At 58.9% G+C, this 26,778-nt stretch overlaps 3 protein-coding genes and 1 long non-coding RNA gene across 8 annotated transcripts in view; 2 read left to right on the forward strand and 2 right to left on the reverse strand.

Moving 5' to 3' along the window:
- The window catches only part of Myh14 (myosin heavy chain 14), a 58,673-nt gene extending 57,519 nt beyond the window's left edge, over positions 1–1,154 (forward strand). For all 5 annotated transcript variants that reach the window (XM_063253173.1, XM_063253172.1, XM_063253174.1 and 2 more), the window contains 2 exons: positions 527–699; positions 799–1,154. In XM_063253173.1, the coding sequence (XP_063109243.1) occupies positions 527–699; positions 799–943 (318 nt within the window). In that variant the 3' untranslated portion in view covers positions 944–1,154. The remainder of the gene's footprint in view (positions 1–526; positions 700–798) is intronic.
- Positions 1,155–1,742: 588 nt separating this feature from the next.
- Positions 1,743–15,093, reverse strand: Kcnc3 (potassium voltage-gated channel subfamily C member 3). Its single transcript, XM_063253178.1, is given in 4 exon segments — positions 1,743–4,574; positions 8,229–8,420; positions 9,507–10,614; positions 14,221–15,093. Coding segments are annotated over 4 exon segments (2,310 nt in total). The 3' UTR covers positions 1,743–4,437.
- Napsa (napsin A aspartic peptidase) lies at positions 1,743–26,778 on the reverse strand. The gene is made up of 13 exons (XM_003465412.5): positions 26,491–26,778; positions 22,181–22,322; positions 21,980–22,103; positions 21,742–21,860; positions 21,278–21,477; positions 20,143–20,265; positions 19,908–20,052; positions 19,458–19,556; positions 14,221–19,318; positions 9,507–10,614; positions 8,229–8,420; positions 5,502–5,561; positions 1,743–4,574 (listed from the first exon to the last, which is right to left on the reverse strand). The coding sequence occupies exons 1-9, from the start codon at positions 26,562–26,564 to the stop codon at positions 19,103–19,105; spliced, it is 1,242 nt and encodes a 413-aa protein (XP_003465460.2). The 5' UTR covers positions 26,565–26,778; the 3' UTR covers positions 1,743–4,574; positions 5,502–5,561; positions 8,229–8,420; positions 9,507–10,614; positions 14,221–19,102.
- On the forward strand, positions 17,304–22,823 carry LOC106026677 (uncharacterized). Its single transcript, XR_001200259.2, has 2 exons — positions 17,304–17,442; positions 18,745–22,823. It is a non-coding gene; the product is annotated as an uncharacterized LOC106026677 (long non-coding RNA).

Here is a 26,778-nt window from a genome sequence, read left to right on the forward strand (position 1 = left end):
CTCCTGGGCTTTGCGGAGCTCGCTGCAGCCCATGGAAAGAAGCACTAAGCCTGTACACAAGCAGAGGTGACAACAGTTGGCGGCAAGGGCTAGGAGGGAAACAGAGAGGAAGACAGAAATGGGGAGCCCCAGAGAGACCTCTGTGGAGGTGACATTTGCGTTGACACCCGAAGGATGAGAGAGGAGGCAGGAGCAACAGGTGCAATAAGTCTGGTGACTTCGGAGCAGAAAGAAAGGGACTTGAGGTCCAGTGTCTCCTCCCTGGTGAGGGGAGGGCGGAGGCCAGAGCGGTATCCGAGAGGTCGGTCTACTCCACTGGGTTGCAGAGCGCAAGAAACCCGGGCCTGAGGGCCAGGATGAGGGATCAGATCTTTCCCCAGCGTCCAGGGTTCAGGTGGGCTGAGTGTGTAGGCAGCGCTCCTCTGAGCCTCTGGTCAGAACGCAGGGGCCTGCAGAGAGGGGCCAGGTCGGGTAGCTGTGGCAGAGGGGAGGGCAGCTCCCCACGGTACCCCGCCACTCTGCCCAGCTGGAGAAAGCGAACCTCCGAGTGAAGCAGCTAAAGCGGCAGCTGGAGGAGGCGGAGGAGGAGGCGTCCCGGGCCCAGGCCGGCCGCCGCCGGCTGCAGCGGGAGCTGGAGGACGTCACCGAGTCGGCCGAGTCCATGAACCGCGAGGTGACCACGCTGAGGAACCGGCTCCGGTACGGTGGCCACTGGGGTCCCTAGGAGTGCGAGGCGTGGGCCCAGGGCTGTGGTGGAGGAGGACGGGACACAGCCTCGGTCCTTGTCGCCCCCCGCAGGCGCGGCCCGCTGACTTTCACCACGCGCACGGTGCGCCAGGTGTTCCGCCTGGAGGAGGGCGTGGTTTCCGACGAGGAGGGCGCGGAGGAGGCGGAGCCCGGCCCCGAGCCCGAGGGCCCCCCGCCTGCTCCCCAGCCCCAGTGACTCGCTGGCCCTGCCCCGCGCACTCGCCTCCGGCTGTTGCACTTTGGAAAGGACGCTGCCTGCAGAGACCCCACCCGCAGCCCCCTGAGACCTCCTGGCCTCTGCGGGCCCCAGCACAGGGAGGCGAAGATGGGGCTCCTGTCGCTTGAAGGCAGGGTGACCCAGAGGGCGCCAGGGGCGGCGAAATGAAATAAACTGCAATCCGAGTGGACCCTGGCTGCGGCTGCGTGTGTTGGGGGGGGGGGCCTGATGGATGGGGCGGGCTTGAGGGCGGATTCGAACCCAGAGAGGGATGCCTCAGGGTGAGTGGTTCCGGGGACTCAGAGCCGCGCCGCGCGTGCACGCATACACACACACACCCCAGCCAGGGCAGGACCAGTCCTCGGCCAGTGGAGGCCCGAATTCCCCAGACCCTTCCTTCCTAGATGTCTCATTGAGCGCTGATGGGCCTGGCTTTTGTCGTGGAGAGAACCGAGAGAGGCCCTCACCCCAGCGGAAGAGTCACAGACTCAAAACCCACGCCTTGCCACTCCCCGTGCCCTGTTCTGGTACTGGAGATTGAAGCCAGGGCCTTCGCATTGACTACATTCCCCAGTCCTTTTCTGCTTTGAGTCAGGATCTTGCTAAGTCACTAAACTGCCCAGGCTAGGAGTGAACTAGCGATCCTCCTGCCTCAGTCTCCCAGAGGGTTTGTGCCGGGGCACCAGGATCCTCACCGTTTTAATACCTCCCCTTTCTCTGAGGTCCCAGCTCCTCCCTCTGTGTGAGCCCTATTTTCAGCTCACAAACAGAAGGCAACTTTCAAATGAAAAGGAAGTTTTTATTTTGATGAGGAGGAGAGAGGGTGGGTGGGGAAGAGAGCTTGACACTTTTTTTCTTTGGGGAGGAGGAGTGACATGCGGCAGCTTCTGCGTCGGGCGGTTCATGCACCCTGGGTGGGCGTGGGGGAGGCTTGGGGGGAAGGGCCTACCGACCCCTCCCTCCCGGCCGTGCGGGTGGACTGAGAAGACCCGCCGTTAGCACCAGAGTTGGACGATTTGGAGACCTCCCTCCCCACAGCCTCCGGACTCCGCCCCCATCCCTGAGAGCGCCCCTCTGCCACTCCCCCCCGCCCCCCACAGGCCAGGCCGATCCCGCCCGCTTTCGAGTGTGAGAAACTTATTGCTGTGTGTGTGTTGGGGAGGGGGAGCCGCCGAGCTCGACACCCCACCCCGCCATTCCTTCCTCCCCAATCGCCCCGCCTCATGCCCCGTGTCCGTGGGTTCCCGGAGCGCAGGAGGGGCGCGCCATGCGAGTGGGGGGCGCGCGGCATGCAGCGCATGCGTGTAGTTGCAGGCACCCTGGCGGCCGAGGAGAAAAGGAGCGGGACTTGGAGGCAGTCCCTTGAGCTCGCTCTCCCTCCCCGAATCCCACGCTATTTGTTGACTTGGGGGATGGGGAGGAGGGACGGGACGAAAGACGCGTTTTGTAGATGTTTATGATGTGGTTATTTTTTTTTAAAGCTGAACTAAAAAGCTGGGTACGTGTGGCGGATTGGCGAGCAGGGGCAGCCGTTAGGAAGAGGTCAGTACCCTAGGGGAAAGACTCTCACCCCTTTCCCCGCCCTGATCTGCTTTTTGTGAGGGTCAGGGGAAACTAGGGGGGCTGTTTAAAGAAGATGAACCCTTTGGCAATATAACCAGTCCCCACCCCCTACCCTGGTGTCTGGAGCCCTAGCCCTTTACCCTGCCCCACCATTACCCTCCCCACCCCTCACCCCGATTCACCGGGGCTCAGGGGCTGGAGGAGGCTGGGGGGATTCAAAATGCCCCTTGCATAGGAATCGTTGCATCGAGAATTGTCCCCAGAGACGCCCCCCCACCCTTGGGTGGTCGAGAGGGGGGGTCCCTGAGGCCGTGGGAGCAGAGGGAGGGAGGGTGCTGATTCCGCAGGCCCCCAGCTCCAAAAGGAGGGTCCGCTAAGGATTCTGGGACCGTGGTCTCTGGGCCTGGGGGAGGTAGCGCATACTTGAGCTTGGATGGGGTGTGAGGGACGGCTTTTTCCACCGTGAGCCTGGTAGCCAGGGGTGGGACGCCCGCACCCTAGACATGTCGCAGTTTCCCAGGCCGACTTTCCAGGGCTCCTCTAGCCGCAGCCTCTGCGATCATTTCGGGACTGCCCTGAATGCAAACACTGGTAACCCAAAGAATGACGCCCCGACCAGGGAGCGCTCCCCGTTCACCAGCTTCATGTGCAAATGTGCGCGTTCAAGAGGAAACTTCCGACAGGCGCTCGTCCGTGGACCCCCTGCAAGGGCACCTGCGCGACACTGCAGGGAACCGCTGGCCACGAGGAGGGCGCCTGTGGGCACCATCTCAGGGAAAGGGCCTCATGGCCAGGGCTAGGGTGGAAGGGGTGCCGGGGCCTGGCTCCCTGGATTGCAGACAGGCGGAGGAGCCCGAGTCCTAGCGTGAGGAGATCCTGGGATGGACAAGTGGGGTGTTCTTTGCGGGACTTTGGGGTGTTGGCAAGCAGACCCGAGGATCTGGGGTTGTCCGGGAGATGTCAGAGTTGTGGGAAAGACCTGGAGCATCCCAAAGGCTGAACTAAACTTAAGAGCTGGGGGTCTGAAGTGCTGGGATGCAATCCAGGGAAGTGGGGGGGGGGCGGGGCAAGGAAGCATCTGTTTGCTGAGGCTAAGTCCCCAAAGTGTGTGGAGACTGGAGGAGTGCGGGGTGCCAGGGCCTATCTCAGGAATTCCAGATGCAGGTCTCATGTCCTGGGAATGGAGGGGAGGGGCGCGGATTTTGTGGGCCAGGGCCAGATCCTCCCAGGAGCACGAGGTTGGGGGTTCTGAGTCCATGCAGCAAGCACAGAGGCCAGTAGCTCCTGGGGCGGGGCGGGGTGGGGTTTGTCAGCACTATCTCCCCTGGGCCTCAGCCGAAGACAGGTTTGGTCGACACCCCTCATTCCCCATCCCTAGCTGGTTTCCTTTCCAAAAGTGTGTGCTGGGTTGGTTGCCCTGGGGGGAAGGGCGGGAAGCCAAGAAGCCCCCTCGAGGCTTGAAGAACAGCCCGACCCCTGCAGTTCCTGGCCCCCTCCCCTCCAGCTCGCGACATGCAGCCCCTGGCGGCTTATTGCTGAGGTGTCTTGGGAGCAGGGGTCCAGCTGGGGAGCATGCAGTGTGGGGAGTAGGTGCCCCAAGATGGATTTGGCGTCCTCTGTACTTATTTACACGACTTGATGGGAGAGGGTGTCCTATGGCTCATGGAGACCTGAGAAGGCTTTTTGTGGGGGAGAGGGTGGGTGGGATCCGGCCCCTCCCCTTCCATCCTGGTGGCCCAGGTGGGGGGCTCGGGGCTCGGGGGTGTCTGCTGGCGTCATCATCTCGGTTGCATATTATTAATGACTTTTTGATTATTTTTAAAAAATACCTTTCTCCCCACCCCCACCCCCAGCTCCTTTGACCTTCTTCCGGGTCACCCCCGAGTCCCCCCACAGGGGGGAGGGGAGCGCTAGAGGATGGAGGGCAGGGTTGGGGGGGCGCGGCGGGTGGCCCGGGGAGAGCCAGGCGGGGTGGCAAGGGGCGCAAGGCGCAGGGACACCCCGCTCAGGCCCGCGATGCTGCTCAGGCTGCGGGATTTCTCGTAACCTGGGGAAGGGGCGGAAACATGGGGAGGAAGCATAGAGATGGGGTGGGGAGGGACCCCAAGACAGGGAGAAAACAGAGAGAGAGCGATGGAGATGCAGAGGGTGAGAAACACCCAGAGACAAAGGCAGTGGGGGACAGTTAGAGACAGACAGGACAGAGACGGGGCAGACAGAAAGGGAGACACAAAGACAGGCAAGGGGCAGAGATGGGCAGAGCGGACCGAGGAGATGGAGAGAGAGAAGTGAACAAATCGCAGAGTCAGTCAGCGTCCACGAGGAAGGTGCAGACACAGGGAAGGGGAGAGACTCCGATTAGGAGGCCGGCAGCACCCACCCAGCCTCCCACCCCTCCCCCACCGCAGCCCCCTCCTCCCACCCTCGTTGGTCCCCTCATCTGAGGCCAAAGGTGGGGGGCAGCAAGGCAGGATGGGGGACGTGTGGAGGGGCTGGGTGGAATGCAAGTGGGGGAGCAGCTGGCGAAGAGGCCTGGGGGGGCAGGTAAGGCGGTGGCAGCGGAGGCTGGGGGCCACCTGTCCAGACAGGCGGGGGGGGGGGGTGTCGCCACAGGCCCAAAGCAGGGGGCAGGGGGTGGGTGGCGCCCTTGGGGAGTCTGAGGCAACTCCAAGGGCAGAGGGCGGGGTGAGGCATGGGATCCAGGAGCGCCTAGGGAATGTCAGGGAGGCCGGAAGATGTGGGCACCGCAGGGCTGGAATGAGCTTCTGCGGTAAGGCCAGGCTGGAGGGGCAGGGCTGGGGGCCCCAGGACCCTGAGCCCTGCGTGTGGTTTCTGCAACCTCAGGTCATGTGGTGGCTTCAGGCACACCCCAGGCTGTCTGGAAGTGGGAGTCCTGACTGGAGGGGAGAGAGAGCCTGGGGACCAAAGCCGTTATCTTGGGGACATCCCCTCCCCACCATTCCCAATTGCTAACCTGGGGGAAAGGGGCAGGGGGGACCCGAGGGTCTCGCGAGGTCTCAGGCGGTGACAAGAGCTGGGGACAGAAATACAAGAGAGTCACGGCGGGGAGGAGGATGATGGGGGAACCCCCCAACACAGCCTCACTGTTGGGGGGATGGAGAACGCCAGGATCTCTTCTTCCTGGCTGGTGTTTTCCGGGGAGAAGGGAGCAGTGAAATGGGGGTGGCCAGAGACATCAAATATGGAAGGAGCTTCTGGGTGGCTGGGGGAGGGGGACAAGGCATGAAGGATGGGGAACAGGGGTGGGGGTGGGGATGGGTCAGAGTCTCGGACACACAGGCGGAGAATTCCAGTCACCTCATCAGCTCCAGCCATTATTTGAGTTCAGTGAATGGATTTTGGCATCATAGGCAAGAGAAGCAGGGACCGCCCCAACCCTCACCTGATCCCCCCAGCTTCCACCTCCATCCCCCCCCCCACATCCTACCAGGGCCCCTCAGGCCTGGGGTGGGAAGCCAGGGCCACAGGGAGGGGTGTGAGTAGGGGGACGGCCGAGGGGGGAGGAGGGACAGGAGGGAGGATGAGATGACAATGGAGGGTGAGGGGTGGGGAAAGCGGGGGGGGGGGGGGGGGCATGGAGGGGTTCTCCTTGCTGTCTGGCTGTGACCTCAGCGCAGCCAAGCCCTCCTAGGCCTATGTGGAACATGGGGTTCGGCAGGGCTCCCTGGGGACGACTGCCTGTCCTCTTTTTAGGACCTTGTATTCTGTCCTCACACAGAAGGTCAGTCCCAGCCTCAGCCTGGCTGCGGTCTCACTCTCCACTCCCTGGGTACTTCTCTTCCTAGACAGTTCCTTGTACAGACTGCTTCAGCACCTCCGGGCTTTCGGTGAGAAAGCTGCCTCCAGTGAGAGCTTGGCAGGCTTTTCCTGTAACCCTTTTGGCTACTGGAGCCCCAGGCCTCGGTCACAATGAGTCCACTCTGTTCCGGAAGTCCCATGTGACTCCATCCTAATAAAGTTTTATTTATAAAAACTCCTCACTGAAAGTTGAGAGCCCTACTAAGAAGAGGTGCTCTAGATGTAAAGCGGTGGTGGGGATTCTCCCTTTGCTCACAGCCAGCTGTCCACTGCCCGGAGCTGTGGCCTCACTGCTGCAATCCTAGCTAGGTGGGAGGCTGAATGGTATGGGAGGTCAGCCTGGAAAACTTAGTGAGACCTTGTCTCAAAAAAATATGTTTAAAAAGCCGGGTGTGCTGGCACACTCCTATAATCCCAGCATTCTGGAGGCTGAGGTAGGAGGATCGATACAAGTTCGAGACCAGCCTGAGCTACAAAGTAAGCCCGAGACCAGCCTAAACTGCACAGTGAGACCCTGTCTCAAAAAGAGGAAGCTTTTTAAAAGCTGAGTGTGATGGATAGCACATGCCTGCAATCCGGAACTCCACAGGCTGAAACAGGAAGACTGCCATACATTTGAGGTCAGCCTGAACCTGTCTCAAAAAAAAGTACAGAGTGGAGCTACAGCTCAGTGGTAAAGTACTTATTGGTGCAAGGCCCTGTTCAATTCCCAGCACCCTGGCAGGGGGGTGGGGCTGCAGCATCACAGTGTGCACTGATTTGCTAGCATTTGATGAATGCTGGGTTTTGCTCCACTAAGGACCTCTTGACCCCACCCCACCCCTCTTGACCTTTGATTTGAGCCTTTCTTTACCATCCCCACAACGCTGGGGGCAACTTATCCTTCTGGTCTCCCCAGGACCCTGACCTCATCTGGCTGCTGCCCCTTCCCTGCCAACAACTCTCAGACTTTGCAGCTCCCTTTAATCACGGCGAAGTGGCTTCTGTTCTCCAACCTAGACACTGGAAGTTGTCCCTGACACTCACACCCCACCCCAGGTGAGGGGTTCTGTATTCCTCTTCCTCCATCCAAGCACAGGTCACATCCACCAACCACTCTAGCCTAGTCTGCCTCCCTGGAGTTCCTGGGGCACTGAGTAGCCCAGAGGCAGCCCCAGGCCCAGCTCCTGCTAACTCAGCAGCACCTGCCTCACACATCCTGCACCCAGAAGTGTCCAAGTGCACACCCCACTTTCCTAACTGAGCTCAAATCCAAAGGAGGGGCAGGGAAATGGTGATGGGGGTCAGTCGTGAGGACGGGCGTGGAGGAAGGGCAGGGTTAGTTCTGGGAGGCAGTCCCAGCCTCAGCATGGCTGCAGTCTCACTGGGTGAGACCTTGGGGCGCTGGGGGTTGGGGGGTCAGTGTCAGGAGGGGGCACAGCTGTTCACAGTAAGGTGGGGAGCGGAGTCTCGGTCAGTGGGGCTCCATGGTGTGGGAGGGGTTAGTCGACAGGAAGGAAAAGTCAGGAGGGAGCAGAGGGGGGCTACTTACCCCGGGGGGAGGGGGTTCGTCCACTAGGGGGATATCCAGGCCGCGGCGTTGGCGTTGAGGTCGGGCAAGAAGCTTGGGGGGCCTGGCTTACGCCAGTCTTGGGGGAGCAGTGGGGGAGCACCAGTGGCTGGGGTGGGGAGGAGGTCAAGGGGGGTGGGGGATGGAGATGGAATAAAGACAGGTGAAGGGTCAGTGGGGAGGAAGCCTGGGGCAGGAGGTTTGGGAGGGAGGCAGTCTGGGTTCAGGTAGGGGGAAGGGAAGCCGGGCGCCTCCACCCCCACCCTCTACTCCCTCCCCTGGGCAGGGGAGAGAGAGAGAGAGTCCCAGGGGGGTCCACGGAGGGTGCCTCACCTTTTCGGATGGAGCCATCAGGGGAAGGGGCATAGTCGGTGAGGAGGAAGCAGGCGCGATCCCGGCTATAACGGCCCCGGCTTCCGGGGGTGATGGGGCTCTTGTCCTCCGGGGACATGGCGGGCTGGTCGATGGCAGGGCAGTCCTCATGGGCCAGCGCTGCTGCAGCAGGATCACCGTTGGGCCGGGGATCTGTGTCCCCAGGGGGTCAGACAGAGACAGAGAGTGAGGAGGGGTAGGGTCCAGGCCTGTGGTGCTTTGGAAGAGGCTGAGTGCTGGAAGTCGAGATTCCAGGGCCGAGTCCACTGAGCCTGGGCACCCTGAGAGCAGGGGGCCTGACTGTCTGGGCACTGAGTGTGAAGGGGGGTCTGGATGGAAGCAGCAGCAGCCCTGGCCCTGGAGCAGACAGCTAGGGAGGGTGTGGCAGAGAGAAAGTGGTTGTTTAGGGACTGAAAGGGCACCATGGGGCAGGGCTGGGAGGTGACAGGTGAGGGAGAGGAGCGGGGGTCCCCTAGGCTCTGGCTGAGCTATTTTTAATGGGTGTGAAACTGGGCCAGTGGCTGAGGGAACAAGATGGGGGCCGGTGGCCCAGCTCCCTTTCTTGACCTACTTAAGGCCTGGGGGTGGGGCCCACCTCTCCCTCCTCCCTGACACCCAAATTACTGCCTCTGAGGCACAGACTCCCCGTGGACACAGGGTCATTGTTCTCCTGCTGTCCCCCCACCTTGTGGCCTCCTCAGTGACATTGGTCTCTCCAGACCCCTTCCCAGCACCCCAGTGTCCCAGACACCTTCCTTTTTTGGGGTTGGAGGCACCAGGAATCAAACTCACAACCTTGCACTTGCCAGGCAGGCACCTTGTAAGCCCCAGCCCTGGCTACCTCTCTGGCCACACTGTGTGGACACCGTGGCTTCTCCTGCTCACCCCCACCTACCCCTTAGCCTCCCTCTGTCCCACTTGTCTCTCTGCACTTACAGCTGCAGACCCACGGTGTCACACTGGTGGCCCCCAGGATCCCTGGGAGACTCAGAGTTTCCCCGCCCCCACGTACCCACCTCTGAGCTCCTCTTACCATTGCTTTGTCTCAATGGCCCCTGGGATAGCTCAGCTTCAGGTCCGTCTGGCCCCAAAGAGAGATGAGCAATCCAGGCCTCAGAGGCTGCCAGTGGCTCCCCACTGGCTGGCCTGTCACCTTCCCCCCTCCCCTTCTGCAGGCAGCCACTCTGTCCCTGAACCTCCCAGAGGCCTCCATCTGTTCCGCACCGCACCCAGCCTCACCTGCCCTGTTGATTTCAACCACTTCCTCCTGAGCCAGTGGGCAGGGCTCGCCGGGGGCAGGCAGAGGGGGCAGCCCCATGATCCCCAGTCCCCCTGCACCCCCCCTTAGCAGCCCGGGGTGCGTGTGGGGCCCTGGAGGGTAGGCCCCGGCCACAGTCATCCCCATGGAGGGTGGCGTGATGGGTGGCGGAGGACTGATGCCACCGCTGCCGTGGTGAGGATGGGGTGGGGGTGGTGGGGGTGGGTCAGGCTTGCAGTAGTTGGGCGAGCCAGGCTGGGGAGGCCGGGGGATGTGTTTGTTCTTCTTCTTGGGCAGCTTCTGTTTGGCCATGGCCAATGAATAGTACATGCCAAAGTTGTTGACAATGACCGGCACGGGCATGGCGATGGTCAGCACCCCTGCCAGGGCACACAGTGCCCCGACTAGCATCCCGGACCAGGTCTTGGGGTACATGTCTCCATAGCCCAGGGTCGTCATGGTGACCACAGCCCACCAGAAGCCAATGGGGATGTTCTTGAAATAGGTGTGGTTGGAGCCCAGGATGTCATCGGGGTCGGCGCCAATGCGCTCGGCGTAGTAGATCATGGTGGCGAAGATGAGCACGCCCAGGGCCAGGAAGATGATGAGCAGCAGGAACTCATTGGTGCTGGCACGGAGTGTGTGGCCCAGCACCCGCAGCCCCACGAAGTGGCGGGTCAGCTTGAAGATGCGCAGGATCCTGACAAAGCGGACAACCCGCAGGAAGCCCAGCACGTCCTTGGCGGCCTTGGAGCTGAGGCCCGAGAGGCCCACCTCCAGGTAGAAGGGCAGGATAGCCACGCAGTCGATGATGTTGAGGCTGCTCTTGAGGAAATCCACCTTGTCCGGGCAGAAGGTGATCCGCATGAGGAACTCGAAGGTGAACCAGACCACGCACACGCCCTCCACGTAGGTCAGGAAGGGCTCCGTCTCCACCTCCACATTGGTGATGTTCTCTGGCGGGGCCCCAGGGATTGGGGAGGCCTGCGTCACCGTCTTGTTGCTGATGTGGATGAAACCCTCGTGGGTCTCCAGGCAGAAGGTGGTGATGGAAATGAGGATGAAGAAGAGGGAGGCGAAGGCCACATACTGCAGGCAGGATGGGAGAGACAGGAAGGTGACCAAGGCGTGGAGTCCACCGGAATCTGAGCGGGGCCCTTCCACTGCCCTCTTCCCCAGCCTCCCAGGCCCAACCCCTCGGGGATCCAGGTCCCTGACCCTGTGGCTTCATCACATCCAGCTTCCTGTGCTGCCCTCTAAAGTGACCAGAGGAACAGAGACAGCAGGACAGAACCCGGCCCTAGTGGGATGTGATGGAAGAGCAGTGTCTGCTCTGCAACCTGGTCCCTTGTTCTGCCTTCTAGACCACCTGATTCCACCTCCTGTACATCCTACCCAGCTTCAAGGGTTGAGCTACCAGACAAACCAAGGGAGACTAAGGGTCACCCCCTCTATACCTCAGAAGCTTTGGGGCTCAGCTTGGGAACTGAGGGAAGGGGAATGGTGGGGAAGAACCACAACATGGCCAAGGGCAAGAAAGTCTGAGCTGAAATCTAGCTTTGGAGGTGTTGGACTTGGGCAAGGAGGTCAGACCTGAGCCTTCAGCTGTTTCATGGGGTTGTAAGAATTCAATGAGCTGTGTGTACAAAGGGCTTGGCCCTGTGTCCAGAACATGGTGAGCTGTCACTGGGGTACAGGACATCACTTAGAGGGGTCAGGAACACTGAGGGTCTCAGTGCCCATATCGGGGTCCCAGAAAAGGAAGCAGCTAGCTGAGGACGTCACCCAAAGAACTGAGGCCAGGATTGGGGCCAAAGCAGGGGAATTTGGGGTCCAGGTCCTGAAGATGGGACAGAATGATTAAGGCTGCAAACAGAACTTGAGACTCTAGGGAGGGTAGGGGTCCTCACACTGAGGGAGAGGGCAAGCACGTGGTCAAAGGATTAGGGACTTGGGAGGCCTGGGTCACTGCAAGGTAGGGGAAGACTAGGCCTCTTGGGACACAGTGGACTGGGGTTTCACAGAACCTTGGAGAAGAGGGGGCGAGGTCAGTGTGTGGGGAAGGCAAGGGCCAGCAATGGGCTTGATCAGATACTGAGGGGAGGCCTTCCTTGGACAGAGAGACGGTGCTGGGGTAAAGGGGGGCTTTAACCACATGGATAGTGCTGCCGCGTGGGTAAAGTTGGGGAGTGACTTTTCATCTCAAGCTCAGACAAGAGGGAGGGTCCAAGTCGGTGGCAGAGATAACCCCGCACCTTGCGGACCGGGGGAATCAGCGAGGCTCCTCTCGGTTTCTCCGCAGTGGGTTAAGAGGCAGGAGGCCTCCGCAGAGCGCATGCCCAGGGCTCCCCACCCCCCTCCATGCCGGGTGCGTGGCGGGCTGCAGCACCGCAGTGGAGGCGGGCTGGCCGGGCCGGGGGGGGGGCGGGGCGCGCGGCGGACAGCACCGCGGACAGCTCCCGCCGCAGTGCGCAGCCGCAGTGTCCCAGCGCCTTCTTAACCCCTTCTGGGCTGGAACCCAGCAGGCAGCGCGCAGCCGCAGAGAGGTGCTTCCTGACAGAGGCCGCGAGCCTAGCTCAGTTAACTCCTCTCCTCCCAAAGCACAGGGGACAGGTGGGCACCCGCCGCAGTGCACAGCTGCAGTGCTGGACCCCTTGTCCCAGGGAGGCTCAAAAGCAGACGAGATAGGTGGGCATGGAGTCCCTGGAAGGAGGAAAGGAAAGGTGACAGGGAAGAGGGAAAGTGCGGCAGGACCCTGCACTTGGCACTGGACGGAGCTCCCAACTCTCAAGCAACCTTACTTAAGTCTGTAAAGTGCTTGGCATCCCGCAGTTACTCAGAAAAGCATTTGTGCAGTTAATGAATGACCTCCGTTGCTGTCCGGACCCCTAGCCATCACCGAAAGACTCCGCCTCCACCCTCCCCCTGGCCTCAGCACCCTTCAATGGGGTCACGGGCAGGAAGGGCGCCCCGGGCCGTGGGGGGAGGGGCCGCTTGCAGGCCTCGGGGCATCTAGGGCCGCGTCCCTTCCGTACCTCTTCCTCCCCACTCTACCCCAAGTCTCGCCAACTCAGCGCTTCCCAGGTACCAAACTTTCTGCGGTGCCTCGGGGCCCCCTCCCCCTCGCTCCCTCCCCTGGCGCGAATGCGGCATTGCGGCTCCGCGTCCTTCCCGGCCCAGGACACGGCACCGAGGGGGGAGGGGCCCGGACGGGTTCCTCCAGGTGTTTGGGCCTGGGGGTGGTGGTGGATGTGGCCCCAGGACCGCTCTGCTTTCCCCTTTCCACTTCTTTCTACTTTGACCTGCTTCCCCCTCTCTTCCCCCACTTACTCCCCCTGGGGCCTCCTGGACTGGGAGGAAGCTGAGAAGGAAGAAAAGGTTTGGGAAGAACCAAACAGGAGAGCCGCCACTTAGCCTGGGAAGTTCCAAGCACTTAGGGAAGTTTCCTGAGAGAGGTGGAGAGCGCTTGGGAAGAAATCCTAGATTGTAAGGGAGGGGCAGTGGAGGGAAGAGAAGACCAGGGTATGGGCTCTTGGGATCACTGTGGCAGAGGGAAAGAGGCTGAGGGGCCCAGTCCTGGGCTTTGGAAAGAGGAGCATGAGAAACAGACAGAAAGCAGGGCTGGACGCGGGGAAACCAGGTGGCTGGAACCCCATGAGCAGGGCAGGAAGACTGGCAGCTATCTGAAGGAGTTTCTGGGCTGATGACTAGGGCAAGAGATTTGAGGTGAGAGAGAAAGTTTCAGAGCAGGAGGCAAAATCACCTGACAGACCAGGAAAGGGAGTGGGGACTTGGGAAAGGAGGAAATCCCAGAAGCTGTGGTGTGCAGCTGAAAGGATGGCAGGGAGAAGCCGGGGCAAGGCAGAGCAACTCTGAGGACACCCGGAGCTCTACAAAGCAAACTCCAGAGTGTTCTAGAGGCAGGAGGGGGCGTGTGGAGACTGGGGGAAACACACAGCTTTGTGGGGAAAGTCCTCGGGACAAGAGGAGGCACAGGGCAAGGAAGAAGGGACAGGGACAGAGGGGGAGGCAGGGAAATTCTAGCAGGAAAGGCGCCTCAAGACTCAAACTTGCAGCATGGAGGGGTCAGGGCAATCAGAGGGCTCCAGGAGGCCCTGCAGCCAGAACAGCGGCTTTCTGAGACTTGAATGGGGCTAGGGGCTGGGTCCAGAACATCCAGGACACCTGAATTTGGAGAAAGAAACCTCCCGGGAGCCAGGCCCAAGGAAAACCAGGGAGATGGTGAGGGCAGGATGGGAAGGCAAGGCTCCCAGGACCTTGCAAAACAGACTCGGAGGGTGATCTCCTAGGGGGGTGGAGTGCTCCAAGAAACCAGGGTCTCAAGAAGTCCTGTGAGGGTGTGGGGGTGGCCAAGGGTGGTGACAACAGGTTTGGAGGGGCCAGGGAAACGCTGGACGTTAGGAACGGAGGAGATGGGTTTGTTCAGAGGAGGCCCCCGAGGTTCATGGTCCGGAGGGACTTTCTAAGGATCTAGGGTGGCCTGGGACAGGCCTGAGAGGGTCTAAAGGTTAGAGAGACATCTTCTAAGGGCCTGAAGGCAGGAGGAGGGTGTGTTGCAAGAACAGGAGGATCCTATTTAGGGGCTCAGAGCATCCAGGAGAGGCTGGGATGGGAGCTCCCGAGGTTCTGGAGGTGCCTGGAGAGGGGTACTGGGGGCCCCCGAGAACGGCTCACCCTGGCGGCCCGCGACGAGTAGGGGTCCTCGAAGAGCGCCCACACGCGGGGCTGCCAGCGGCGCCACCATGTGCCGCCCGCGCCGCCCGCGCCCCCTGGCGGCCCCCCGGCGCCGCCGCCGCCCGCGTCCTGGAAGCAGAGGCGCTTGAGCTCGCCGCCTGCGCCGTCCAGGCCGCCGCCACCGCCCGCGCCCGCCTCGTCGTCCAGGCCCGCGTCATGCGCTCCTGCGGCGGTGGCGGCGTTGGAGCCCGCGGGGTCCGGAGCCTCGAAGGAGTCGAGCGCCTCCTCGGCGTCACGATGCTGTCGGTAGGTCATCCAACAGCAGGCCTCCACGTCGGTCTCGTCGATGCCCCAGAAGCCCAGCTCCTCCTCGAAGAGCGGCCCGCACACGTCGGCCGGGCAGTGCAGCTTGCCGGTGCGGTAGTAGTTGAGCACGTAGGCGAAGACGCCCGGGTGCCGGTCGAAGAAGAACTCGTCGGCGCCTGGGTCGTAGTCGAAGCGCGCGGCCGCCTCGGGCTCTGTCAGGCCGGCCAGCCGCGTCCCCGGCAGGGTGCGCAGCGTCGAGCGGTACGTCTCATGGCGCACGCCGCCCACGTTGATCACGATCTTACCGCTGTCGCCACCGCCGCCGCCGTGCCGCCCCATGGCCGCCGCCGGCAGCCCGGGGCATGGCTCGGCGCGCCGGCCCCCGGGCCCGCGGGGTGCCGGGGGGCCCGCCGGGGATGCGGCTGGCCCGGGCTGCGCAGGCTGCGGCGGCGGCGGCAGCGGGGACAGCGGCGGCGGGGACTCCGGCAGCTGCGGTGGTGGCGCCGGCTGCTGCTTACTGGCCCCCTGGCGCCCGCGGAAGGACTAGACGCAGACTGAGCTCAGCATTGGACAGGGGGCGGGCCGGGAGGGGCGGGGCTCTTAAGGGCGGGGCTCTGGAGGAGAGATGAACGTGATTGGGTGGGAGAGGCGATGGGTGGAAGGGGTGGGCCTGGAGGGTGCAGAGACTGACGCGATTGGGTGAGAAGAGGCGCTAGATGGGGGCGGGGACTCGTGGGGGAGGATCAGAGATGATTGGGCTGAGGGGATAGTGGGCGGAGCTAGGCTGGTTCTCTAATTTGTGCCTGAATGGGAGGGGGGCACTAATGAGGCAGGCCAATTGGACGCCTATTGGAGGGGGCTGGGTGGGGCGTCAAAGGGTCACTAACGCTGTTTGGGCTGAGCACTTCAGGGAGAGCGGAGAAATCGGAGCAAGATTTGCCAAAGAGACCTGAGAGAATCAGGGAAAAAAAGGGAAGCCAGGCTGACTGACGATGAGAGAAGCCGATCGGACTGCACTAAGAAGTGACCCGGGGAGAATGAGTTTGCATACCTGGACCTAAATCCCTGGCAGGCAGGAGAGGACATGGAGCGGCAGGTGGAGAGGGTGGAGTGGGGCTAACACTGGACGGATCGGAACCGAAGACAGAAGAAACCGCCCTGACTGGGGTTGGGGCAGGGAGGGCGGGACTGAACCAGGGGTGGGAACTGTAGACGGAATAGGGCCAGGTAGAAAAGGGCCAAGGCGAAGGGGAAAGGCAAGCCTGATGCAAAGGAAGCCCCGGAGCTGCAAGCTAGGCCTGACTACACCGGGCTTGGCCCAGAGGAGGAGCGTCCAGAAGGCAGGAGGGCGGGACGGAGGTGGGTGGGCGAGGAACGCCGAGGAAAACGTCGGGACTAGGCTGCGGGAGAGCTCGGAGAGCGAATGGGGCTCTACGCAGAGAAATGAGCTCTAGGCGGAGGGGAGGGATCTGGAACGGAGAGATCCTGTGACAGGGTCCTAACTAAGGGTCCTCGAGGCCTTAAGGAGGAGTGAGGACCGAGGGATGGGCAGGAACTGGTGAGAATTGAGCACTGAGGGAGGCGAAGAGAAGGGAAATGAGGGGCAGCCAGAGCTCCGGATCGTGGGCAACGGGCGGAACCAATGGAGAGTGCGGGAGTTTTGGTGTCAATGAGGCCCGGAGGGGGTCGAGACGGAGAGTTAGGTGCGGGACCAGGACCAGTCGGCCTTCTTCCCAGCGAGCCAATTCCGCCGCCGGGGCGGTCCCAGACGCTTGCAAACAATGCGCAGGCGCAGGGAGCTGAGGCGGGGCCCGCGGCTCCGGCGGGGGCTGCGGCGGGAGGCGGGGCCTGTGGAGCGAAGGGGGCGGATCAGGCCGCCGCAGGGCGCGCGGTTTGTCCCGGGCCATCGCCTCCTGCTGCAAGTGTGCGGATGGTTCGTATGGTTTCTCACCTCGTTCCCGTGCCTGTGTATCTTGGTATTCCCTTTCTTCCCCGATCTCAGAGTGTTTGTCCCTCTTTTCTAAGTCTCTGCCCTCCCAGTAGGTTCTGAATCTGCTTCTCTTCTTGAATCTCTGTCCCTTTTCTCTATGGGGCTCAGTCTCCCTTCCCGCGGCTGACTTCATACCCTCCCCCTAGTTTTCTTTGGGGGGTCGCTAGGCCCCTCACTCCGCCATGCGCCTGTGTCCCAGGTCCCTGCCCCACCTCGCCTTTGCGCTTTCATCCCGGCCTGGCTCCCCCTCCGTAGATTGCTGTCCCCTCCCAGGCGCAGGCTACCCTCTTCGCTGCCTAGCCCCCAGCCTCTGCTTTTCATCACTGGGTGGGCTTGCTGTTCTTGAGTCGTTCTCCCTCCAAGTGTCTGTACCCTCTTTATGCATGTGTTTTACTCTTCCTCAGGCTCTGCCTGTTCATCTCGGTCGCTGGCTCCTCATGTTCTCTGCCGGCCTCATCCCCTGAGCTTCCCTTTCTCCCTGTATATCGATCACTGCTCCGTTCCAGCTATCTGCCTCCCTCGCTCTGGGTCTTTCATCTTTTTTCTCTGCTCCCCTCCTTGATCTCTCTTCCCCACCATTCTCCCCTTCTGAATGTTTTTTTCTGGATGTCTCCTGTCTTTGGGTCTCTGTCCCCTTCTCTCAGGACGCCCCGCCCCCAACACCTCTGTCTAACCCCCATCCTGGCTGGGACTCCAGGCTGCGTCACTGCAGAGAGGTGCAGAAGTAGGGCCTGTCCTGCTGGCCAAGGAGGCGGTGCCCTCATTTCCAGACTCCGGGCTCTTCCAGGACCCCAATCCAGGGCCTGCGATCCTCAGGCATCCCTCAAGCCTCTGATGGGACCCACTAGGACCAAGAAAAGACCCAGGCATCACCCCTCTGTGTCCTGAATTCTGGTACACCCCAGGAAGAAGCAGTCAGTCCTGAGGTGAGAGACGATAAGCGAGGCTCCCAGGCCATTTTGGGGCAGGTTGGAGGTTGGAGCTGGGGTTAGGCTGGGATTAGGGGCTGGGACAGGACCTGAGTAAGCCACTCTTCCCACTTCCACCCCCACCTCTGCTTTCCATTATTTGGCCACAGGCAGGCATGGGATCAAGTAGCCAATTCAGCGTTTTAGCAACGGTCAAAAGGTGTAGATAAACTGGGGGTTTGGTGGGGAGTAGGAAGCTAGAAAAAAGGGAGGCTATGGGATGAGATTTGGGATTAGAGACCTTAGAGTGGGCAGGAGACCAACAGCAAGGAGTAGTAATAGGATGGTCCAGGGCCCTGGGAAATTTGGACACCATCAGTTCCTTATGGCCTTGTCAGACCTCACAGGCTATGTGGGAGATCTGTGAGCCCGGAGTCTCCACCTATTCCTTAGAGAGAGGTGGCTTTGGGAGACAAGATGGACCCTGGATTACAGAACACCCACCTATAAACACAGATGGAGAAACAGCAGACTCCAAGCCTGGCAGCAGACACCAGGAGAGGAAAGGCTAATACCTGTCTACTTCTTCACATCTTTCCCCGACCCTGCTCCTCCCAATCCGTCCTTTCCGGAACACTCAAATTACAGAATTCCTGAAAGCTGCACACTCCCGGCTGCGTCGTCTCCAGGACGGCGGTTCCAGTCCTCCCTTCTCTCTATCCCATGGCCCAGTGAGTGGGGATGGGTTTTTCCCTCCCTGATTTCCAAGGCTCCTTCTATACCTCCACCTCTATTCTCATCAGTTCCAAATCAAAGAAAGGGAGTCTCACTAAAGCTGAAAATATGGGGACTCTTAAGACCCTTGGTCGCCTGAGACCTTCCAAAAAACCTCGGTGCACCAAAGCCTAGAACCTAGGGGAATCGCTCCGCTGTCATTTTGGGTCACATCTCCCAGTCCCCGCCTCCATAACTGGGATTTGGGTTGTCTTACACCTGCGGATCTGAACCTCCACTGTACTCACCCCTAGTCGAGGCAAGGTGGGGATGGGGGGCCCGGGGCTGGCGGTGGGGAGAGGAGTGGCCCAGCCCCGGTAGCTCTGGTCAACGAGGGACTGCGGAGGGGCAGTGACATCACCGCCAGAGGAGGGGCTGCCGTGCTCTCCCGAACCAGGGGGCTTCAAGCTCCGCCTTTATGGCGGACTCAGGACTCAAGGGGAGAGAGGAGGGACCCGAGACGAGACCAGTAGGAGCGGTAGCCCCTCTCCTTAGAATAAGGGTTGGGAAATCTTTTACCGATCTCAGCCACCACTCCCCCCACAGCCACCTGTCGCTGTCATGGAGACCTGTCGCCTCCCACTGTTGTTGTGGCTGCGCCTGCCCCAGCCACCAACGCGGGAAAACGGCGCAGACTACAACATCCGGCGTGCTCCGCGGGCCTGGCTCGTTTAGCAAAGAAAGCCAGGAGCCTCATGGGATTCGTATTACAAGCCGCGGGGCCCCATCAGTGAGAGCCCTGCAAAGTAGGGACCTCTGGAGGTCCGAACACCAAGTTTTTCCTTCCAAAAGAAACATGCATATGAGAGACTCGGGTAGATTTACTCAATGGAAGTCTTGGATCTTTCCCTGGAGGCCAGAACTCCGCTATCCCGTGGCGCGCAAGCATCTAGCCCCGGGGGCCTCAATCAGAGAATTGCGCCTGCGCGGCCCCGCCCCCTCCCTGGACGCGAGAGCGTGCCAGCCCCACCCGGGCACCGCGGCTTGTGTTCCCGCGGTCGAACACCGCTACGTAGGTCCGTAAGAAGACGTCTCCGAGGATCCAGAGGGGTCCTGCAGGCGGAGGCACATCCAAGGCCTGGAAGCCGGACAAGCAGAGGCGGAAGCCACCTTGGGAAATCTGCAAAACGCCAAGATAGGGCCACAGGGTACCCGTTACGGGTTCCGGCTGCTGGCCCCGCCTTGGTCCTCTCCCAGCTTCGTCCTCTCAAGCCCAGCGCTCGCTGCGTCTCTCTGACGTCACCGTGACAGTCACTCACCTGGATGACGTAGTCCTGGGCCGTCAGGTTAAACCAGACCCCTCCAAGGAGGAAGGAGATTGGGGGCAGCGTTGGGATTTTCGAGCACTGAATGAAGTGCTGGAGAAAAGAGGAACGAATTAAGATGGGCAATTCGTGCTCTGCTCAAATCCCTCCCCTGGCTCCCTAGTGCCATTGGCAGTGTCTTTTGTACGCAGCTAAATATCCAGGGCCTGGTGTGCACAGGCTGGTTAACTACGCTTTCCTCACCCAGGCCTACATAATCTGCTTTCTCCCCCGTCACTCGGGCAATCGCAGGGGGTGTTTTTGCTTCCTCCATGCTGCAGCCCATCCCTCAGCGGTCCAGGCCCATCTGTGCTGGGTACTTCCTTGGCTACCTGCTTCCCACTGCCAGCAGTCAGACTCCTGTCTGCCTCCCCAGCCCACGTCCGCCAGAGAATGGGTTCTTACCTCACCAGCCAGCCAGGGGAGGCCCCCGATGGCCCTGTGCAGAGCCCGGATCTCCTCAGAGGGTCCTGTGATGAGGGATGTTCCTGTGTCCACGATGGCAGCACAGCCTTGGGCACAGAGAGTCAGCCCCGTGCCCACCATCACTCTGTGTGTGTGGGCATAGTCATTAGAGGCTGGGCCCTAGAGCTCCAGAGCCCCGGACCCAGCCTCTGACCTGAGAGGCTGCCCTTCTCACCGGTCCATGTGGATCTGCCAGTAGGCAGGGATGGTGACCGGCACGAAGGTGAGCGGTGGGATGTAGTGAGCCGGGTCCGAGCCCCCCAGGACCAGTTCGCCTCCATGAGTTCCTTCAAAGTCCCTGCAGAGAGGCCGGGGATTTGGCTCAGTGGTGTAAGCACCTGCCCGATGAGCGTGAGGTCATGAGTTCGATCCCCCCCCCAAAAAAAAAGGCCCTACAGAGGCAGAGTGCTGTACGTGACCTTGTGTCAGCTGCGTGTTATCTCAGTTCTAGATGGGATGGTGGGATGTGGGGCTGAGAGCAAGGTAAAAGAGAAACCTCCCCCCCCCCCAGCCCTTTTATTAATTTATTTTATATTTGGAAAAGGGTCTCACTGCGAAGTTCAGGCTGGCCTTGAACTCACTTTGTAGCCAAGGTTGGTCTTGAATTTGCAACAATCCTTCTACCTCAGACTCCCGAGTGCTGGGATTACAGATATGTGCCACCGAGCTCAGCTTTATTATCATATTTTGAGACTGGGTCTCAGGAAGTTTTCCAAACTGGCCTTGACCTAACGATCTGGAAGTACAGGCCTGTGCACCTTTTAATAGACAGCCCTCCTATTCCTCCAGGAAGCCCCATCTCCGGAGGAGGTGGGAGTCAGGATGACTGAGTGGGCACAGGAATTTCTGACAGGGCGATGGGCCCTCTTGGATGAGTGAGATTTTCTGAGCATAAGGTGAACTTCCTGAAAGGCAGGCAACTCTCTGGGCTACAGTGGGCAATTTGGGACTTCTGATGAGTGCTCTTGAGTGGAATTTAAGCTTGCTTTAGGGTAAAGAGAGGGTTCCCAAGTTGAGTAGTTAGTTGGGTGAGGTGTGGAATTTCCTGTTTGGTTTTGAAATAAGGAGCATTTTGAATTGAGGGTAAGTTTTCTTAGTGTGCCTTTAAGTTGTCACTTAAGTTGGAGGGCTTCTTAGGGTTCAGGTGCTCTCATATTGGGCAAGTGTTTTCCTGAATGGAGAGCGAAACTTCCTCTTTGGGGGATGACTTCCCAAAACGACAGTGGCGCTTGCTGCCCTGGATCTCCTGAAGGGGGTCAGGAGTCCCCCAGGGGGCCAGGACTCAGATAAAGAGAGCTCCCCCCCAGTACCTGTTGAGATAAAAGGAGAAGACGGGCTTATCCAGCAGCCCCTGCTCCACCATGACATCCAGCGGGGTTGGAACACCATCCACGGCCAGAGCGGGAAAGCCAAGGCCAAATATCCCATCGAAGGAGGCAAAAGCAAAGACCAGACTGGGCTCCCACAGAGCCTCCCCAAAAGTCACGGATACGTTGTTGATTCCCCCGATCTAGGAGTAGATTGAGATGGGAAGACATCACCCAGACATCTCTGAGACTGTTGCTGATCAAGGCATAAATCCTAGACCTGAAGACCTCTGGAAAGGTCGCAAAGTTTGAGAAGCCCCGCCCCATTTGTCCGAGAGGCCACGCCCACTCCTCCGGGAAAGCCCCGCCCCCTTTGCCCCAGACCTCTCCAAGCTCTTCCCTAAACCACCAGGGCTGGACTCCCGGAGTCCTTGTAATCTGAGCCTTCCTGAAGGCCACGCACGCACAGTCAGCTTGTCCTGGCTCAGAATCCCGCTCAGCCTCCCCGTTCCATATTGAATGGCGAACTTGGTCCCATTGGGGCAGAAGGAGCTGGAGGCTTTGGGATCATAACGGTGATGGAACCCTAGTTGAGAAGAACAGAGAGTTGTCGCAGGGAGACGGGAGTCCCTCCACCCACCCCGTGCCTTCTCAAAACACCCTGGGGAGCCGAGGCCCACCCCCTGCACCCCCATCTCGGCTCACAGCAGGGCAAACTGAAGAAGCGACAGCTCTTGGACGGGACCCAGAGGTTGGAGGAGCCAGTGTCAAAGACGACGGAGAAGTTTTGTGGGGGCGTTCCCAGCCCAATTTCCCCAAAATACTGCACCTGGTAGCGAAGGAGGAGCTGAGATCAAGAGTTTGCTTGCATGCATGAGGGTGGGGGGCTGCGGGGAGGCGACTCACGTTCAGGAACTTGGAGAGAGGCACAAAGAAGGGACTGTCCCCGTGGGGTGGGGCCCCCAGCCTAGAAGGCTCCAACAGCTCTGCCCAGGCCCGCATGGGCCTCAGGATGCCCTGTGGCAGGTGGACTCGGCGGAGTGGGACCCTAAGGGACAGGGGTGCCCATGGTTAGAAAGCCACCCTTCCTGGGTACCTGCTCTAACAGACAGTCCCAACAAGGACACGGGACAAAAGAGATGTCTCTGAGCCTGTGCAGTGCATCGATGACCAAAACCTCTACTGTAACGATCTCCCAGGAACTGCTACCTAACGCACCTGATAACAAATAATCCGAGGCTTTAGGAGAGCAAAGCATCTAGGAAAGATCATCCCAAAGACCTGCCAATATCCACATGCCTTAAAATAAGCCGTCCCTCAAGGAATGGGTGTTCTCAGAAGGTTCCAGGCACCTGACCCTAAAATTTAACCCTTGCAAAATGTCAGCCCCTAAACTGGGTTGTGGTGCACCCAATCCCAGCACTCGGGAGGCTGAGGCAGGAGGACTGTTGTGAGTCTGAGACCAGTCTGGGCTACAAAGTGAACTCAAGGCCAGCCTGAACTGCAGAGTGCAACCCTGTCTCAGAAAGATTAAAAAAAAAAAAAATCAGTCCTTGTGTGTGTCCCTTATAATGCTGAACTCTTTTCCCCACCGTTGACAAGGGGGTAAGCACCAAATCGTGACTTCACTTTTACAGTAAAATACATCCATTGTGTATGTATTATAGGTCTCCCACGAAATGAAGCAGATCAAATGTTTGAGTAACGCTGGGAAGAGGGAGGCTTTTCTAAGCATGGTGACCAAGGGGACATTTAATCAAGTCAGCACAGCAACTTAGCCAGGAGGGAAATATCGATGAGTGAAAATCTAAACCCCTATCCCCCCCCCCAACACACAGAACTGTAAATAAAAGGACAAAAAACTGGGTGACAGGCTGGGAGGCAGAATAATCACAAGTCTGAGCCCATCCTGGACAATTTAGTGACTTAGTGAGATGCTGTGTGTGTGTGTGTGTGTGTGTTTGAGACAGAGTCTCACTGTGCAGGTCAGGCTGGCCCTCGACTGACTGTAGCTCAGGCTGACCCAGAACTCACAGAAATTCCCATGCCTCAATCTGCTGAGTACTGGGGTTACAGGCATGTGCCATCACCTATGGATTAAAAAAATATTTTTAAAGGGTTGGGGATATAAGGCTCTGAGATATATGTGTGTGTGTGTGTGTGTGTGTGTGTGTGTGTGTGTGTGTGTGTGTGTCTTGTTATCATGCAGTTAATATTCCTAACATGCAAAGAGTTACAAATAAATAATTGGATAGTTTGGTGTTGGGAGACAATTCCCTATCAGTGTCTTAACATTTCTGCAGAGGCATGGGCTGCCTATATCCCAACGATCTTCTGGAGAACTCTGTTGTGGGATGAGTCCTGGAAAATAGTATCTCCCTCCAGATCAAAAGGCAAACAGGCTATAGTCCATTAGAAGAGATCTGAGCCATGCATGGGACGTCAAAAGGTGAGAGAATTGCAAGTCTGAGCCTAAATTGCAATTTAGCAATTTAGTTGAAACCCTGTCTTGAAATTTTTTTAAAAAAAGAACTTTAAAAAAAAGGACTGGGGATGGGGGATGCTGTCAAAGTCCTAGGTACAATCTGCAGAACCACAACAACAACAATATAACAATGAACAATTTGAGTTCTCTAAACTCAACAGTTCCTCAACTCTAAAGTCTTCTCTGCGTTTAAAGGCACCAGTTGGGGCACTTCCTTTCATCCCCGGGCTCAGAAAAAAGACACAAATGCTGTCACTCTTGCTGCTACTGTTGCTGGGAGTAATGACCTGCCCTTTGTCTCTGACCAGGGTATCTCATATCTCCTTTTCTTTGAGCAGCCATGTTCTTGACACTCAGAGGAGAATGGGCAAAGGACAAGAGCAGGTAATTGGCAGAAGAGACACAAAGTTTCTAAATGCATTGAGATTGCTCTGCACCAACACCCTTTAAAAGATACAAATGACAAGAGTGAGAAATCTTGTTTTACACTGCAAACTGCCAAAGAACTTAAAATGCTCAACATGAAAGAGGATGCTTAAATTGGTACAAACTCTCTGGAGGATGATTTTGCAAATATGTATCCAATACCTCAAAATAACACACAGCCTTTTTTGTAGTCCTGAGAATCCAATGCATACAAACCAACAGCTCTACTACTGAGCTACACTCCTAGCCCACACTTTTACTTTTAATTGCAAATTTAATCTTTCTCGGTTCTGTGATTAGCTAATGCTTTCATTGCTTCCCAGGTAAGCCATTAATAGTAGGTGTCTATCTTGCTGGGCACAATGCCACATGCTTGTAAACCTGAGAGGCTGAGGCAGGAGGATCATTGCAAGTTCAAGGGCAGCCTGAACTACAAAGTGAGACCCTGACTCAAAAAAAGAAAAAATCTGGGAGTGTAGTTCAGTGTGAAAGCCTTGCATTCAATCCCCAGTACAGCAAATGAGGTGGTGGTGGTGTTGGGGGTTCCCTATGTAAATATTGTTAATTTTTCCTTTTTCTTTATTTTTTAATGATGAAGCGACACTGAAGACTAGGAGAGATTACCAGGAACTTCCAGGAACTCTGACAGCCTCGCTCCAAAGGAGGAGAAAGGAAACGAGGAGTCAAGCCTGATGTAATCCCAGCACTCTGGGAGGCTGAGACAGGAAGGTCACAAATTCAAATCCAGTCTGAGCAACTCGGCAATTTAGTGAGACCATCTGGAAAGCTAAAAGAAACAGAGGAGAGGGAATGCAGCTATGCCCGTGATCTCAAAACTGGAGTCACTTGGCTAGGAGAGCGGCGCACAGCTTTCTGCAAAGGCTTTGCAGGCCCTTAACTCGTCAAGGTGGCTCCCGAGCGGACCCGCATGCGGAGAGGAGTCCAGCAGGGGGCGCTCGCAACTCCCCGTCAGGCCTTTGCACCTGGGGCAGCGTTTCGCTGGGCGCTGAGTTGAAGACCGCCCGCGACTTAGCGACCTAGCTAGCAGGTGTGCAGGCCTCAGGCTGCACCGCAGTTCTGCGCCTCCCAGGGGACCCGCCCCTCCCTTCGGCCTTGGGAGGCTGAGAATGTGAAGTGGGGAGACGCTTCCTGGGGGGCCCCCTTTCCCCTGTCAGGAGGCGGGGGGACGCGGGGAGCCAGGTGCAGAGGCGCAGGCCTGTCATGCCAGCCCCGTGGGAGGCTGAGGCAAGAGGATCCCAAGTCTGAGTCCCTGGGGCAACTTAGTGTGACCCTCTGTCTTATCCGTCTTTAACAGAAAGGGGGTGTAGCTTCGCCATAGAGCCATAGATATCATCTCTCGGTTAGGGTTAGGCCTGGCTCCCCGTGAGGGGTGGGAGGCCAAACACGACTGGTTTGGAGAGTATAAATCAGCTGCCAGAGCTCTGGTTTAAGTGTGGGTATCCAAGAACAGGAGTGGAGGTCACTTGGCCGGAGACCCTAACCAGAACATCAGAATTCAAGGTGGGGCCCTAATATTGCGTCGCGGGGGATGAAGGAGTCTCCAGACCTGGGTTTCAGCATTGAGGGATCCTGGATTTCTTTCTTTTTTTTTTTTTTTTTGTCTTTTTCATTTTTATCGGTACCAGGGATCGAACTCACGACCACCTGCTTGCAAGGCAGGTGCTTATGCCGCTGAGCTAAATCCCCAGCCCCTAGGAATCCTGGATTTCAAAATGTGTAGTCATAAACCGATGTGGCGCCTGCCTGGAATCCCAGCTACAGGAGAGGCTGAGGCAGGAGGATCACAAGTTCCAGGCCATCCTAGGCAATTTAATGAGACCTTGTCCCCCCCCCCCAAAAAAAAAGGTGGGGATGCTGGGCGTGGTGGCTCATGCCTTTAATCCCAGCATTCGTGAGGCAGAGGCAGGAGGATCGTTGCGAGTTAGAGACCAGCCTGGGCTACAAAGTGAGCTCAAGGCCAGCCTGAACTGCATACAAACCCTGTCTCAAAAAGACAAAAAAAAAAAAAAAGTGGGGTTGTGGCTCAGCGGTAGAGCGCCCCTGGGTCCCTTCTCCAACACTCGCACGCACCCGCGCCCAGCCCAGGACTCCGCATAGACCGAACCCAGCCTCCGGTGGGGAGAGGGTTCCTAGTTTAGAGATCTGGGGCGGAGGAGAGAGGAGCCAGGATCCCGGGGTGCAGATTACAGCACTGAAGTGAGAACTGAGAGAACGGAGCTTAAAGAGCGCGAGCTGCAGAATCTTTCCCAGGGTGGAGGTGACAGTGACAGCAGGGTCCCCGTACCGGATCAGGGTGGCCCCCGAGGGCTCCACGGTCAGCAGCGTCAGCAGCAGCGGCCACAGCAGGAGCGGCGACATCTCTGGGCGCCCAGGCTACTAGGGGGCCCTTTTCTCTGCCCCAAGACTCCGCCCTGCCCACGTCTTCCCCTCCAGGTTTCGAGGTGACAGGGAGGGGGCCAGGGCGACCACAGTCCTGGAGTAGGCGCGGAGTGTGTCGGGGGGGGCCCCCCGGCTTCCCGCAGGGGTCCTGGCTCCAGGGCCTGCTTTGGGGGCGGGCAGCGGCGGCTCCGGC

The sequence above is a fragment of the Cavia porcellus genome, unplaced genomic scaffold, assembly GCF_034190915.1.
Source record: "Cavia porcellus strain 051 isolate PalLab524CR breed Dunkin Hartley unplaced genomic scaffold, mCavPor4.1 scaffold_7, whole genome shotgun sequence".
NCBI lineage: Eukaryota > Metazoa > Chordata > Mammalia > Rodentia > Caviidae > Cavia > Cavia porcellus.